Source organism: Uranotaenia lowii, chromosome 2 (genome assembly GCF_029784155.1).
Source record: "Uranotaenia lowii strain MFRU-FL chromosome 2, ASM2978415v1, whole genome shotgun sequence".
In the NCBI taxonomy this organism is placed as follows: domain Eukaryota; kingdom Metazoa; phylum Arthropoda; class Insecta; order Diptera; family Culicidae; genus Uranotaenia; species Uranotaenia lowii.
The window spans coordinates 319,832,651-319,847,508 of record NC_073692.1 but is presented as its reverse complement, the minus strand read 5'-3'; the positions used below and the strand labels follow the sequence as shown (position 1 = coordinate 319,847,508).

At 33.0% G+C, this 14,858-nt stretch overlaps 1 protein-coding gene across 3 annotated transcripts; it reads left to right on the top strand.

Annotated features, from left to right (window-relative positions):
* Positions 1-11,598: 11,598 nt before the first annotated feature.
* Positions 11,599-14,858, top strand: LOC129745450 (Golgi pH regulator). 3 transcript variants are annotated; one of them, XM_055738540.1, is made up of 7 exons: positions 11,599-11,716; positions 11,834-11,930; positions 11,995-12,265; positions 12,324-12,725; positions 12,789-12,970; positions 13,027-13,212; positions 13,277-14,858. In XM_055738540.1, exons 2-7 carry the CDS (start codon positions 11,889-11,891, stop codon positions 13,544-13,546), a joined length of 1,353 nt encoding a protein of 450 aa, XP_055594515.1. In that variant the 5' UTR covers positions 11,599-11,716; positions 11,834-11,888; the 3' UTR covers positions 13,547-14,858. The 3 variants fall into 3 exon arrangements, with proteins under 3 accessions (XP_055594515.1, XP_055594517.1, XP_055594516.1); XM_055738542.1 differs by having other exon boundaries at positions 11,661-11,767; XM_055738541.1 differs by lacking the exon at positions 11,599-11,716 and having other exon boundaries at positions 11,780-11,930.

Below are 14,858 nucleotides of genomic sequence, written 5' to 3'. Positions count from 1 at the left end.
AAAAGTAATACCCGACTTGTTTTTTTTATATTTTTAATTAACGCGTTTTCGAGGTATTTACGATGCAAGAGAAAAAAAATGTACAGTTTCCTTCATCATCCATCATTGACAAATCGATAGCTGGCAAAACCGTCATAGCACACAAAAGGTTCGTTTCCCATAAAGAAACATGCTGACTGTCCATGATAAACACTTATTAGGTATTTGGAATATCGATTCAATTTTTAACAAGTTCGTTTTTGTTCAAGAGCACTCGTATACTTCTTGGCTTCTCCATAAGTCCTATCAATGGACAAATGTGAGATAAGTGTAAAGAACTTACGTTACAATGCGAAACCGATGTTTATAAACATATCTAAATTCCACCTTTCTTTCTACATTTCCGTTGAACGAAATCATCTTAATATTTCGAAGGAATAAGGTCTTTGTTCGATCATCAGCTCAACTTGCGCTTAGAAAATACGCTATTTAAGCGACAATTATGCCAAAAATGCAAACTATATAAAAATTAAATTCTATAACACTGCCCGGGACTCAATCTAATCCGTTTTTTCGAAAACAATACAAATCGTTGGTATATTTCCTAAATGTCCCTCATAAGTAACATAAACCACGTTGTATACAGTTGTGTAAATCATCAACCTCAAATTGCTGTATTATATATGGTGTTTATTCATGATATTATTCGTTAACAGAAAGCATTCCCAAGCATGAGACATGACAGCACGTTTGGTTTAATTTTCTTTTCCATATACTCTGCATTTCGGTCCAAATTTAACCTCTTACATAATGTTAACGATATGTATTGGATACAAACCCTCATTTCTGTGCTTTTTTCTCTGGTTTGTTTCACTTTTGTCTAAATTCGAGCTCGTGAACAGAAAACAACATTTGGCCAGTTATCCACATTTTATCGTCCTCTCATATCTATCTTTTATCTAACTCGCTGTAAAATTTGAAGTTGAATTTTTCAACTCACATTGAAATTCATTTTTAATCTCAAACTTTTCACTGAACCTGCTGCCTGCTTGGTTCAAATCGGTGAAATATTGGGCTATCCTCTTGATGAGCCTTTTTTCTCTTTTTCAAGCTGTATTCTCAATTCGGTATTCAAAACAATTAATTCGATTCTCGACCTCGACTTTCATTCTTGTTCACTCTCATATCAAACTGTCCTCGCAACTCGTTTGGTCATTTATTTTTTATAGTAATAGCTGACCCAGTGTGCTTTGCTACACCTCCCATTAATAAATGTAATTTGTAAAAATTTATCAAATTTAGATATTTGTAAGCATTTTTTTAAATGAAACCTCGTCATAGTTCAGAACCAACAACTTTGAAATGAGATCTGCAGATGGAGTTCCGAATTGCAATTCAAAGATGGTATACATTATTTAACTGAAACTTGATCTCTAAATTTGTTTTTCAAGATCTGAAATTTGTACTATGTTTTAAAGCTTCATAATGACTTAAATAATGTCAAAATGTATAGATTTTCCACCTTTTTTTCGCAAAGTGGGAACTTGCGAACGAACTTCCATAAAAAAACATTTGTCACATCTATTTTTGAGTTATGCCAAATATCCTTACGCAAAAAAACCCTTTTATAAACATGGTTCCTTCTTTGAAAGGTTTTGAAACTCACATGGGAGCTCCCCCATCTTTTCCAATTTTGTCCCCCACTACTTGAAGAAGGTAGGCGGATTTAGCCGGCTCGAGTTTACATAAATTTCTAATTGAAAGTAAAAAATTTGCATATTGGAATTTATTGCACATTGTATGGAGATAAAATTTTGAAAACCGATCAATAGCGTGAATCGGGGCAGTTTTTGAGTATATTCCTAATATGCTGTATTATGAGCACTTAGATTGTGTATTTTTTGGGTTGAAAATAAAACTATAGAAATTTAAAAAAAAAAACAATGAAAAAACTTTTTAATAACCATTTCAAAATGTTTTTTCACCATCCTCGCCCTTCTAAGCAGTTTGAATATCTATCCTTTTGGCGTCAAAACTATGTTAGAAAATGTTTCACCATATGCCAAACTCGTGGACATGAGACATTACAGCTTGAAGTTTTCCCAAACAGGACTTGTCATGGTATGAAAATTATCGATTTTACACAGTTCAAATTTATTTTTTTTAATAAATTTATTAAAGCAAAAAATATAAGTAGGTATTAAAAAAAAATACCAGTTGCATCACTAAATAAATTTTGAGTGTTTTTTATTTTCTCTTTGAAAGTCAAATATTCAAAAATGTTGGCAAAAACAAATTTCTAAGGTAACATTTGTCCCGTATATTGGGGCAAGTGGAAATGCAATGTTTATTTTCAGATGCGTCAGAGTAATGGCTTTAAAATGAATTTAATACGTATTTCTGTTTGTTTGTTTTATCAAGTTTCATTGATATATCTGCAGTTTTCCTGTAGCATAAATTTATGTTTGTAACTCCACTTTTAACGAATGCTGTTCAAAGCAAATTACCTTAATTTACAAAGACATTTAAGAATTTTAAATATCCGCTTCAGTTTCAACATTCGGAATACCCCTTCTGGTCTTTCCAACATATTGAATAATTTTGAAGATGAATTTCTTAAAAGTTCGACGTTTGCCATTGCCCAACCGTGTAAGTTGACAGGAGGAAATATTGTTTTTAACACTTTAATGGTATACTACAAATTTCTCATCAAAATTTTGCTTCCAGTTGTATATCAGTTCTAAAGTCTCACTTTTCAAAAAAGAAGCACATCAAAAGTCTCTTTTATGCAGCCATGTAACACAAAAAGAATTTTCATGTTAAGTACGTGCTTGAATTGGTTTGTAAGCAAAAAGTACGAAGTTTTTTTCAGAATTATTTAAAATAAAAAGCTCCCATTTTTATTTCTTAATGCGTTTCAGTTGTGTATTTGGGCCGAAGTAACAATTTCTAGAAGAAAACATTTTTTTTTTGTAACAGAGAAAAGTTGAATGCTCCAGTGTTCCTTGAATGAAAATTGTTCCGGAAAATGAATTCCCTCACTTTTGGTCAATAAAAATCAGTTTATTTCACTGATACTTTTCACTTATGCACACGTCCGTTCAAAGCATAAAAATATAGGTGGCCCAAGATGCAATCAGCAGGTGCTTTTCTTATTATGTAAGTAAATTTTTCTAACTTTTTTTAGCATGATAAATGAAAGAAGCATATGATGCGTATTTAACACTAGAAAGACCGCACCAGTCAAAATGACTGGTTGGACACTTTGTTTGTTGAATATCTTTTGAATACATCGCTTTAAAAATTCGCAAAAAATATGACTTTTCATGAATTTTGAATCTTAACAAAACTGTGTATTTTTTATTTCACTAGCTCTTTTAATAAGCGAGATGAATTTCGCCATGGACACTCGGACCGTGACCAGTCAAAATGACTGGTAAAATTGACGACCCTATAACTCAAACTAGATAAATTTTTTTCGCTTGCTTTTGGTTTCATTTGCAATCTACATTCAAGACAATGAGGCCTAGTTGGTTTATGGTGGGCAGAAGTGTGTCATTCGTTATGAAATTATTGATTTTAGATGCAAAGTCATGAAAATTTGTAGAAAAAGTTCTCGGATTGGCCGCTGTGTGGCGCTTCAAGCACTCGACTCCCAATTTTTTTGGTCTGTTTTGTTGCCCAACTTTAATCGAACTTTCTGTCAAAATTTGGCGAAATTTCATCAAGACTTGTAAAAGTTATGTTAGATTTAATACATGTACATTCGAGTAATCGAGTAGTTTTAGGTGATAAATATGTTTTATACTAAACCAGAATGAGTAAAATAATTATGAATTGTGTGCTCATTTTTTCAAATTTGAAGACAACATGCTATTAAACTGAATAATTTAAATGATATTTCAACATGAGTGCACGAAATATTTTTTATATCCACCCTGGGTGCACGGATTCACCGCAGTTTCTGCCCAAGTATGTATTCACATGCATTCTTAGATTATTAGGTTCGACAAATTTCCAATGCAAGTTCACTTACAGGTATTCTGGCACCCGTGTATATACCTGGCCAGTTGGCAACTGATTGAACATTTTTATTATAAGAGGAAACACATCTTACCTGTCGGCAACTTATGGGGTTTGAACCCAAGAGTTTTCTTGCCGATACCGAGAATCGAACCCAGTACGCCTGGCATACCTAGACCAGACTCGCACAAGCCTATCTGATACACCACAACAGCTCTAAGATATTTTAACATGGGTGCACAGAAAGGCTGTAAATTCGCCGTTTTAAATTATATAGAAATAAATTGTTTTCAACTTGCTTCAGAACACAAAATATTTTTGAGTTAAATAGATATGATAGGTATTTAAAATGCAATATTGGTCAATCGAAAAACTTTTCAACGTGTACATATGACAATGTTGATTCATTATTTTTATTTTCACTGTTTTCCGTCACACATAACTTGATGCATATAATTCTCAAAATTCACTCGGTCCATGGTAACCGATTTCCAAATTCTTGGATGTTGATCAGATCTGATCAGATAAATATACGATTGCAAAAACTTTTTTTTTAGTAATAAATAAATAAATTTATTATTTCAAGATATTTTTGAAATATTTTTTTTCCAGGAATGAAAAAAACGGAACTTAAAATAAAAATCGTTATTCAAATGTTAATATCTCAACATGAAAGACATGGTTTCGACTTTGGTTTTGTTAAGATTTGTAAAAATGCTTTTTCAAAATTTCCAAAAAGTCCAATATTTGATTAAAACGCGGTGAATCCGTGCACCCATAGTGAAAACCCATGTCTATAACACAGTTTTCATTTGAATCTATAAAAGTCTTTATTCATTACTTTTAGCATGCAAAAAAAAATGATTTTGGATAAATGGCGGTGAATCCGTGCACCCATGGTAAATTGCTCTACTTATTGATAAAATATGCTTCAAAACCTACAATATCAGGTATAATTTATAGGAAACGTGTTGAAAAATTTCAGAGTTATTAATGCTAGAAAATATTTACTAAAACAAAACTGAAGTGAAACCGTGCACCCATGGTGCACCCTATAACCATCTAACATGATTTTATAATTAGATTGATAATGTGTTTTAATTTTTTGATAATTAATTGAAATATTCATGTTATGACATACACGCATTCGCCAACTATGCCAAAGTGAGGTGATTCCGTGCACCCATGGTGAAAAAATATTTCCATTTTATAACAAAAATGTTATCGAATTAATAACAAAATAATGTCAAAGGAGAAAAAGTTAAAAATATTGTGATATAAAGAATTTCCCCTTTACCAGTCATTTTGACTGGTCACGGTCCGAATAGGTATATTCAATTTGCCGGTCCTTCTAGTGTTAAGTCAACAACATATAGAAAAATATGCATACGCAAAGCGACGACAATGGCCATTGGTTTGAGATATTTATCTCAACAAACACCTGAGATATTCAAAGAGAGCCACGTTTCCCCATGGCCCACGTTACCCCACTCTCCTCTATTTTATGATCATTAACGTTATTCTTAGTCAATTACCGATCATCATTTTTTAGTTATTTTTTGTTATTTCTTGTCTTTTGTTGTTATTTGTTTTTAAATTTTTTAATTTTCATCTTTTGTCATTTTTGAGTACTTCATAAATTGTTTAAAAAACTGTTGTGTTTGTTGTTGAATTTTATCACCATTTTTGAAAGTCAAAACGTATTTATGGTGTTTGCCTAAATTATATTGGTCCTGTTATAGCGAAAACTAAAAGGTCATGTTGTTTCTAAAAACAGTTCGATTTTGGCACATGTACCCAAATCGGATGATGCCAAAATCGAATGTTGCCAAAATCGATTGTTACCAAAAACGAACGGGGTCTGCACTGCCTTCATGCAGTATATTTTTTATTCGCTTACATAGAAGAAAACAAACAGTTATCCGTTTACTTTATAGGCACGGAATCATATAATTTGCAATATTTTTGTTTTTATTTTTAAAAAATTCTACCATGTTTTGTGGATCAACATTCCTTGATCCATTTAAGAAGTGAAAACGACGTTGGGCCTCTAATTTTTAAATTGTCTTTATGCTAAGAAATTTCTTGATTAATTTTTAATTGCAAATTCCGATTTTTACAAAATCCATCCTAAAAGCCCATTCTCATTATTAACTAAACATAGCAAAATGACTAAATGATTTCTTAAAAAAAAACACTTTAATTCCAGAATATCAAAAAATAAAATATTTGAGAAATCGAGCTGAAGGAATCAGAAATGAGTTCAGACCGTGCGAGTGCTGCTCTCTATAATCAACAATCCCCCCACACAAAAATCTTATTTTCTATATAAAGATGTTTATTTTGGAACGATTGAAAAATGAGCTTTGTTTGTATTTCGCGTTAGCCTTGGTATACTAGTTTTCATCAAGTAATCCCATTCTTAACCAATAATAACTTATGATATCATGGTCATTGACTAAGAAATGCTTATGCATAAGTTGGTCTGAGACTAGATTACGATAAAAATTACGAAGGGCGAGATGAATCATCCAACTGGATGAAAATCCCCGAAAAAAATTTAAATTATGAAATTAAATTTCTATAATCGATGTTCAACAACAAAGTTTCAATCGTAATATACATCCAATGTTGATGTCGCATTGAAGTTCCGGGGAATTAAAGGTTTCCTTTTAAATTTTTTTTTTAATTTCAAGATGTTTTCAAAATCGATGGAAAATCATGAATTCAGAATCAAATCAAAATATTACAACTAAACTTTAATTTCAGAGTAGCAGCTAAGTGACATTTAAAATTGAAATACAAATTACAAGTTCAAACTCAGTATTCTTTCATATACAGTTGGTTTATTGAGAATTAAATGCTTCTAGTTAATCTATGGGTTCAAGTATCGTTCTAACTTTTGGAGCTTAGAAACTTGAAGTTACAAGCTATCAGAAAATGTAAAAGAATGCGAGTTGCTAAATTTTTCCAAAAAGATATGGTATTCCACTCTCCCCTGAATTCCTTCCACATCTTTTTAAACATGCTTTTTTAGACATTATGAACATTGAGCGCGATAAGCGCCTTTAAGTATGCAATCAGTAATCAATATGCACAAAATTTAGGAATTCAAAAATATTCTAAAAGATAATTTAAAATCGTCATGAAAGTCACATAAACTTCAAGACATTGGCAGTATTTGATTGAATTTAAATATTTCGGTGCCACCTCAGATGACATGACATGGAATATGGACAGTAAAACCCCGATTATCCGAGCTTCCGCGTTATCCGAGCCACCATTTTTGTACACAATCGATGGAAAAATGTGTTTTAACATCGCGATTTATTTTAAAGTTATTAAATCTACGTTTTTAGCAAGTTTAAAATTTAAACTTGAGAGAAACGTCGATTAAATAGAAAAGTAGAATCCATGTAAGAACCGAGCTATGCGCTTGGATGATATGCAGTACTAGAGCAAAAAGATAGAGTTTTTCAATGTATTTCGTTTAATCCGAGGATTGAATTGTGATAAACGTGGATTCCACTGTTTTACGTTTCTGCTGACTTTTTGGATAAATGATTTGTGTACTCTTTTTTGTGTTGCGGGATATGGAAATCGTAGTTTACAACATGGTTACAAACAGAGTTGCAAGATTTCAGATAATCATCTGAATGTGATACTCAATGCAATGAGTATCAATCAAGCAGCACACTGAAATTCGTTGTGATACTCGATGCAATCATTTTGGAATGAAATTCATTGAACATCACATCCTGTCAAAAATCACGAGCACAATTTTGTCCCTTCATCCCTCTAATAAACAACCCTTCTTTTTTCCCCACTTTTTTCGTATGCTAACTTGGGTGATGGATAAATGATAATATTCTATGAAAAAAATGGAAAATAAATTCATTGTCGACAACATCTATCATTATTTTACTTTCAATAAACCATCGGTAGCAAACATAGTTTGAATTTCAAATAAGTCGGCTTATTTTATTGATCTAAGTCAGTTTACTACATGTTTTCCAACAACAATATTACCAAACTTTCCAACAATGTTCTTACCAATAGGCCTTTACAATGAAGAATCCGGCAGTGAAACGTGAAAATATTGTTTGGTGCTCAATTTTTCACGTCTCACTGCTACACCGTCGCTATAGAATTCGATAAAGCCAGAGAGGCGGTTTCTCATGTAAACAATCTAAGCAGTTTAATTGAAATTCGCTGATCTGTGTTGTAAATTGTGAAGTGCTAAAACTACGGAGAAAACCGGTTTTAAAAGGTAGAAAACTTTGGATGCTTGGTCACTCCACAAACCTTGAATATTCATGTGAGAAATGTAAAATACGCTTAGTTAGCTAAGCATAGAATAAATTAATAGAAAAATCGATATTTGTTTTAACTCTCAAGGGCTGAAATTTTTACAAAAAAAAAAGATCAAAACTCAGATTTTTTTAGGTTTTTTTTTGTATTTTTCGGCTGTTGACATACAAAAAAAATAACATATGTTGAACTGTAATATGATCACAGTCATCAAATGTCATGCGGTCCCTTCTTCAGAGCATGTTGTGTACGAGTGAAGGATATCTAAATTTGGAAATATTAATAAAGATCATGTTTTCTAACAAATATGCATCTATACATTCAGAATTAAAACCTACTTTTTCATATCAACTAAATGAAAAATTTAATTATAGAAGCCGTGATGTCAGTGATAAGCTGTCCTTTGTTTCCACTTTTATTTAAATTTCTTTTCAAACGATCTTTTTTTAAACGTCCTTGGTCCTTTACATCCCTTCTCTGTTCCAAACTACTCATTGGTGGTGCAATTTTCTGCAGAATTTTTGACAGTAATAGTCACTTAGAGACTGTAAAAGATCCGGAACAATCGTAGAGAAAACCAATTTTCGAAACCAATCTTAACGTTTCCGATTTCACGAAAACCACTTCAAAATGATGTACTAGGCTGTGAATGATCAATTAACAGTCTAAACTAGCCATTTTACTAAAATTGAACAGTGTTTTTTTCCAAGGGTTTCACGAATTTCTTTTAAAGGGCATTTTTATACGTACTCAAAAATCTTTCAAAAATCCAGCTATGATAATAAAAGAACAATTCATTTCTAATGCATGTATCTAAAAGCTCATAAGATAATAATCAAAAAATTAGAAGTAAGGCCGCTTAACAAAAGAAGCGATTTTACAATTACTCCAAATGGTGGTACAAAAATATTCGATCAACCTTAATATTCAATGGCGCATTATTATTTCTGTCATATTCATTTTTCTATTTAGAATTCTATAAATCTTCTGGAAACGCTCTTAATAGAATAAGTGAATTTATCGGACATTAGATAGGCTGGTATGAATCATATCCTACTTTTCGGTGCAACGATCATGTTTTCTACTTCAGAAATTTCCCACAGGGAATTTCAAACATCACGCGAGACGAGATAATATTTGAAAAAGATCTGTGAGCCGGTGCAAATAAAACCGGCTTTCCTTCTCTTGAATAAGAAAATCATTAAAATGCCTATAAAATCATTAAAATGTCTTTTTTAAATTGAAATAAAAAAGTTTAACCGTTAGGATAGAAGCTACAAACCGCCGCTTTCATTTGAAAGGGAAAATTTTGATATTTCTTTATAACTTTTTATTTGGTTCATAAATGCTTTTCATATGTGGTCGATTCCAGCCGGTTGCATAAGCTGGGATGCCATGCGTTTTAATTGGAATGGTTTTTCATTGGTACCATTTTTTTTTAAATTTTTATATTTCAAAATTTAATTTGTTTGGAAGATTAAGAAACTATTTTCTTCATTTATATTAAATCTCTACATAGCTACCTATAAATTTAAACTTCGTTTTTAAGGTTGCCGCTAAAAGTAAAAGCAAAGCATAGCTTGAATGCTATAAACAAAATCATAAAACTTTTTTCTGCAAAATTGACAAAAAAACTTTCGGTAATTCAAAGATACTAAATTTGTAAAATTAGGCCCGGTGGATCCTTATAATTTTAATTCTGAATTTTAGTGTTTCCCAGCTTAGTTGTCTTTGCGGTACTTTTTGTGTTAATATTTATAATAATCAAATATTTAGCTATTCAGATTTTGCTAATTTTTTTTTTATAGTTTCTTGTAATGTCCAGAAGATTTGATATGTTTTTTCTGGCAAGAACATTAAGCCATTGGGGGTTTTTTGAAGAATTTTGAGCTTGGGCATTTCAATGTTTGCGGATCTTTTCCATGATTGCAAAACTTTGCATCAACGTTTTTAAGGGTTTAAAAGTACATTACTGTAGGAAATACAATTTCATAACTTGCATGTCTTTAATCCTCTGAATACGAGCGAGACTCATCAACATATTTGGTCATACAAACTTTTCGCTCATCCTGTAAAACTTTCATTAAACTAAGACAAAAATATTATAATCAGATTCATACATGCCATGATAATACATTCTTCAGAAAGATGTTTTAAAATCAAAACTTTCATTCACAATCAACGTTAACGTTTCACACTGAGATTCAAAAAGGAAGAACCTCACTCGATAAAATCTTAACTGAACGAGATTTCACAACTTTGCTTAAGACAGAAATAAAAAAAAAACGAATTCTTATCATCACCCTGATTGTACTGAGCTTTGAACAGTATGTTCTCTATAAAAATGTTCAAAAAAAGTATAACTGACCTTTAACATTCATCAAGTATAACTGACAGTTTTAAAAAAGTCGTGGTATGTTCAGCTTTTTCTGAACTATAAAACTTTTTTTCACTGTTTCATTGCTCAAGAGCTTGCACAAATATTATTCCATGGCATCTCTGCCTTCCAAAAAGTAGTTTTTCTACTCGTGATTCTCAGTCTGAGAAAGCGTTGACATTCAAGACAAGAACCGTTTGTGATACTCACAATGAGATTACCTAACATCACACTGAGATTCAAAAAGGGAAAATCTCACTCAAAAAAATCTCAATCTCATGAGATTTCGCAACCTTGGTTACAAACGCTCGTTTTTATGCAGGAAAAAAAAGTCGTTCAATGTTTTACTCGTCAAGAAGCCGTGATCCTGAATTCTCCGTGACCAGAATTTTAACGGAAAAATGTTTGATTTCAGGGTAGCCATGAAAAACAGAACTGGGTTATTATTTAAATTGCAATAAATCAAACGCAAGTAGAGATATAGAAATATGCATACAGAATGAATGCGTTAGCTTGAAGCGTTTGAGTTCAAAAGCTATAAGTACAAGCATCTAGGTGTCACTACCAGTTGCGTTGATGATCGTATGAGTCTCGGATAGCCATTTTCAAAACCATATAACGCATGATAACGCGTGCTAACTTTGGTTGTAAGTGCTGCCATGTTTATTACTATGCTTTTCAATGAGTAATATTTTTTTTTTACATTTTGTCTTCAAAATTAAGCTTAGCGAGTCCCAAAGAGAAAAATAATTCATAATCAATTTATTGAATCGTTTATTTATGAAAAATGACGGCGCTGAAATAAAATCAGAAGAGAATAGAAACATTCGAATTGTTTTTTATGCTTCTATTCACAGTGACATTTTATAACTTGGCAACCTTGCCACTGACAGCCGGCAAAAGAATTTCAAACACAAAATAAAGCAAAACAAAACAGTAGTTTGTTGTTTTTAAACGTGGATCCTTTTAATTTAGGTGGTTCAAAAGATTTACGATTAAAATAGTGGAAGATTCTTAGGATATCAAGTATGAACTTCGCTTTAAGTCAACTCACATCGTAACAGTTCTTTCATACGAGTCAATTACCTTTGTAGCTTGTTTTTATTGTTGAATTAACTGATTGAAAAATATAACAATTCACAGACAATGACTATCACCCCTCTGGATTCCCAATAAATTCCTCACTTCGAAGCTGGACATGGCTTTCGTTGAGGACACGATAATAATCCTCGTCTCGCAGGTACGTAGCTTGAATATCTGAAAAAAATTCAAATTTATCGGTGCTTTTTTCATTTTCGTTGCAGGTCTTCTTCTTCATAGGAGGATGGATCTTTGTGGTAAAGCAACTGTTCCGGAACTACGAGATCCGGCATGTGTTTGTGCAGCTGATATTCTCGATCACCCTGTCACTGTCACTGACCATGTTCGAGCTGATCATCTTCGAGATTATCGGCTTCCTAGATTCCAGCTCCCGGTATTTCCACTGGAAGCTCGGTTTGACGTTGCTTCTGATTATGGTCATTGCGTTGATTCCGTACTACATAGCCTATTCCGGCATCAGTAACATCCGTTTGGGTATGTTTTGGCATTTTTCAAGGTACTCTAGAAAATTAATGGTTATTCATTTTCACAGTTCCTCAAAAGTGGGTCAAACCGTTAACGACTTTCATTTGGTTCTGCTATCTGTACGTCTTTTGGAGAATCGGCGATCCGTTTCCTCTGCTGAGCGTTGATAGAGGAATCTTTACAATAGAGCAGGCTGTTTCCCGGATTGGTGTCGTAGGCGTAACTGTAATGGCAATCTTGTCCGGTTTTGGTGCAGTAAATTATCCATACACCAGCATGTCCTATTTCATCAGACCAGTATCACAGAGTGATGTAGCAAACATTGAACGAAGACTAATGCAAACGATGGATATGATTCTGATAAAGAAGAAACGGATTGCACTGGATCGGAGGAGAGCTAAGCCGAATGCCAAACCCGGCATTTGGGGCATGATCAGCAGTGTGACGCAAAGACCACCGGGAGCTGAAAGTATGTCACACGACTTAATTTTTGATCAAGCGAGTAATAAATAACCCCTCTTCAAAATTTCAGATATAGGTCAGCTGAGACTGGAAATATCGGCGTTGGAGGAACTTTCAAGACAACTCTTTTTGGAGGCACATTCTTTGAAAAACATGCAAGAACGAGAACGATGGGCAGCAACCTTGCAAGGGAAATATTTCAACGTACTTGGCCACTTTTTCAGCCTGTACTGTTTGTGGAAGATCTTCATTGTAAGCATCATTTCTAAGGTTCGAGAAAAAAAAATCATAATAATTTAATATTTCAGTGCACGATCAACATAATTTTCGATCGAGTCGGGAAGAAGGATCCGGTTACTCGTGGCATTGAAATTGCGGTCCACTGGTGTGGCTTCGATATGGACATAGCCTTCTGGAGTCAGCATGTATCTTTCTTGCTTGTCGGATGTATCGTTGTGACTTCCATTCGGGGGCTGTTGCTGACCTTGACTAAGGTTAGCAGACAAAAGTCTTGCCAGAATATAAAAATAGAATAATCTACTTTTTTCATCTTTTCAGTTCTTCTACAAAATCTCGTCCAGCAAATCGTCGAACATCATCGTCCTGGTGCTAGCTCAGATCATGGGCATGTACTTTTGTTCCTCGGTGCTGTTGATGCGAATGAACATGCCCGCAGAATATCGGGTCATCATAACGGAAGTGCTGGGGGGTTTGCACTTCAACTTCTACCACCGGTGGTTCGATGTCATCTTTCTTGTGAGTGCCCTGACGACGATCGTTATCTTGTATCTGCTGCATAAACCCCCGAATGTCGATACAAGTATGTGATAAGAACGATTAGCTAAGTGTCTAAATATCGGTATGTATTGAATCCTCACCACTTTGCTGGAAGCCGATGAAAGAAAACTACGCAAATTTCAAATTTTTTGAGGTCAAATCTTTGAGACTGTACGCTTTGGGTGTGCTTAAAAGAGTAGACATCAACAATCTTTATTGATTTTGGAATAAGCTAAAGGTTTTCAAAAGCATGCTCTGAAGTAAAACCCTTCAAACTCTAGTTCTCATCCATGTGGAGTGTCCTTAGATCAGTCCTGAAAACTCTTGAAAAAACCAAACTTTTGACTGCACTGAGTGATCGTTTGGCTTTTAAACCAACATTCCGTTTTTCGGTAGCCATATAACGAATAATACAAAGGTTCTAGAAAGTTGTAAGTTGGCGACACTAGTCAAATCAAAAGAATCATCAATATTTTTATTTCACTCATCCTGCCGAATCAATCGAGTCTTTAAAAGAGCTTATCAAAAAACTTTTAGTTGAAAAATATCATACAATACATCCTATTCCACAAATTATTTATGATTGTTTCGTCAAAGTTAATCAACTTTATAATTCCATAAAAGAACAAAAATCTTGTCGAAATTTTACGATTTTCAAACGTTTTAGTTTTACGCAAATTATAAATTGTGAATGAGAATCATACATTTCATAAGGTGAGTTGAAATAAAACATTTCAATGGTTACACTAGTGAATTCTATTTTATTTTGTCAAGATTAATATTTTTTACGATTTTCTACATGTCAAACCATAATTTTGAAATTTTATTCTACCATCATGTCAAACTATTTTGATGCTTTTGGCCTAAGAGTCGTCACTATGTCATCTTGTAATAACATGTATTTCAAAAATCTATGCACTTGCAAAGATAAGTTGAAGATAAAAATTCAACAAAAATAACGAAATTTAGAACTTTGGTTTCCGTAAAAGCCGAATTTTCATAAGCAGTACCAGTGCGCAATAAACAAAATGTATGATCGCTTTGCTTAACATATGAAATATATTCGATAAGTTTCCCATTAGAAACATTTGGGAACTGAGCAATATCATCCACTGATAAGTTAAAAAAAAGTTGTATTTATCATTATTATTTATCTTGAAAAGCGTTGATCAAAATGAGCAATAAGCGAAATTATGACCGAAAATATAACCGATAAGGAGACCCCTAAAACACGAAAAAAACCAACGGATGTAAATACTTTTTTTAGCATTTAAGTGCGTACACTGCATGTGACTGAATGGAATGACTGATGCTTAAGATTGCATACAATAAAATACTATCACGGAAGTAATACGAACAAGAA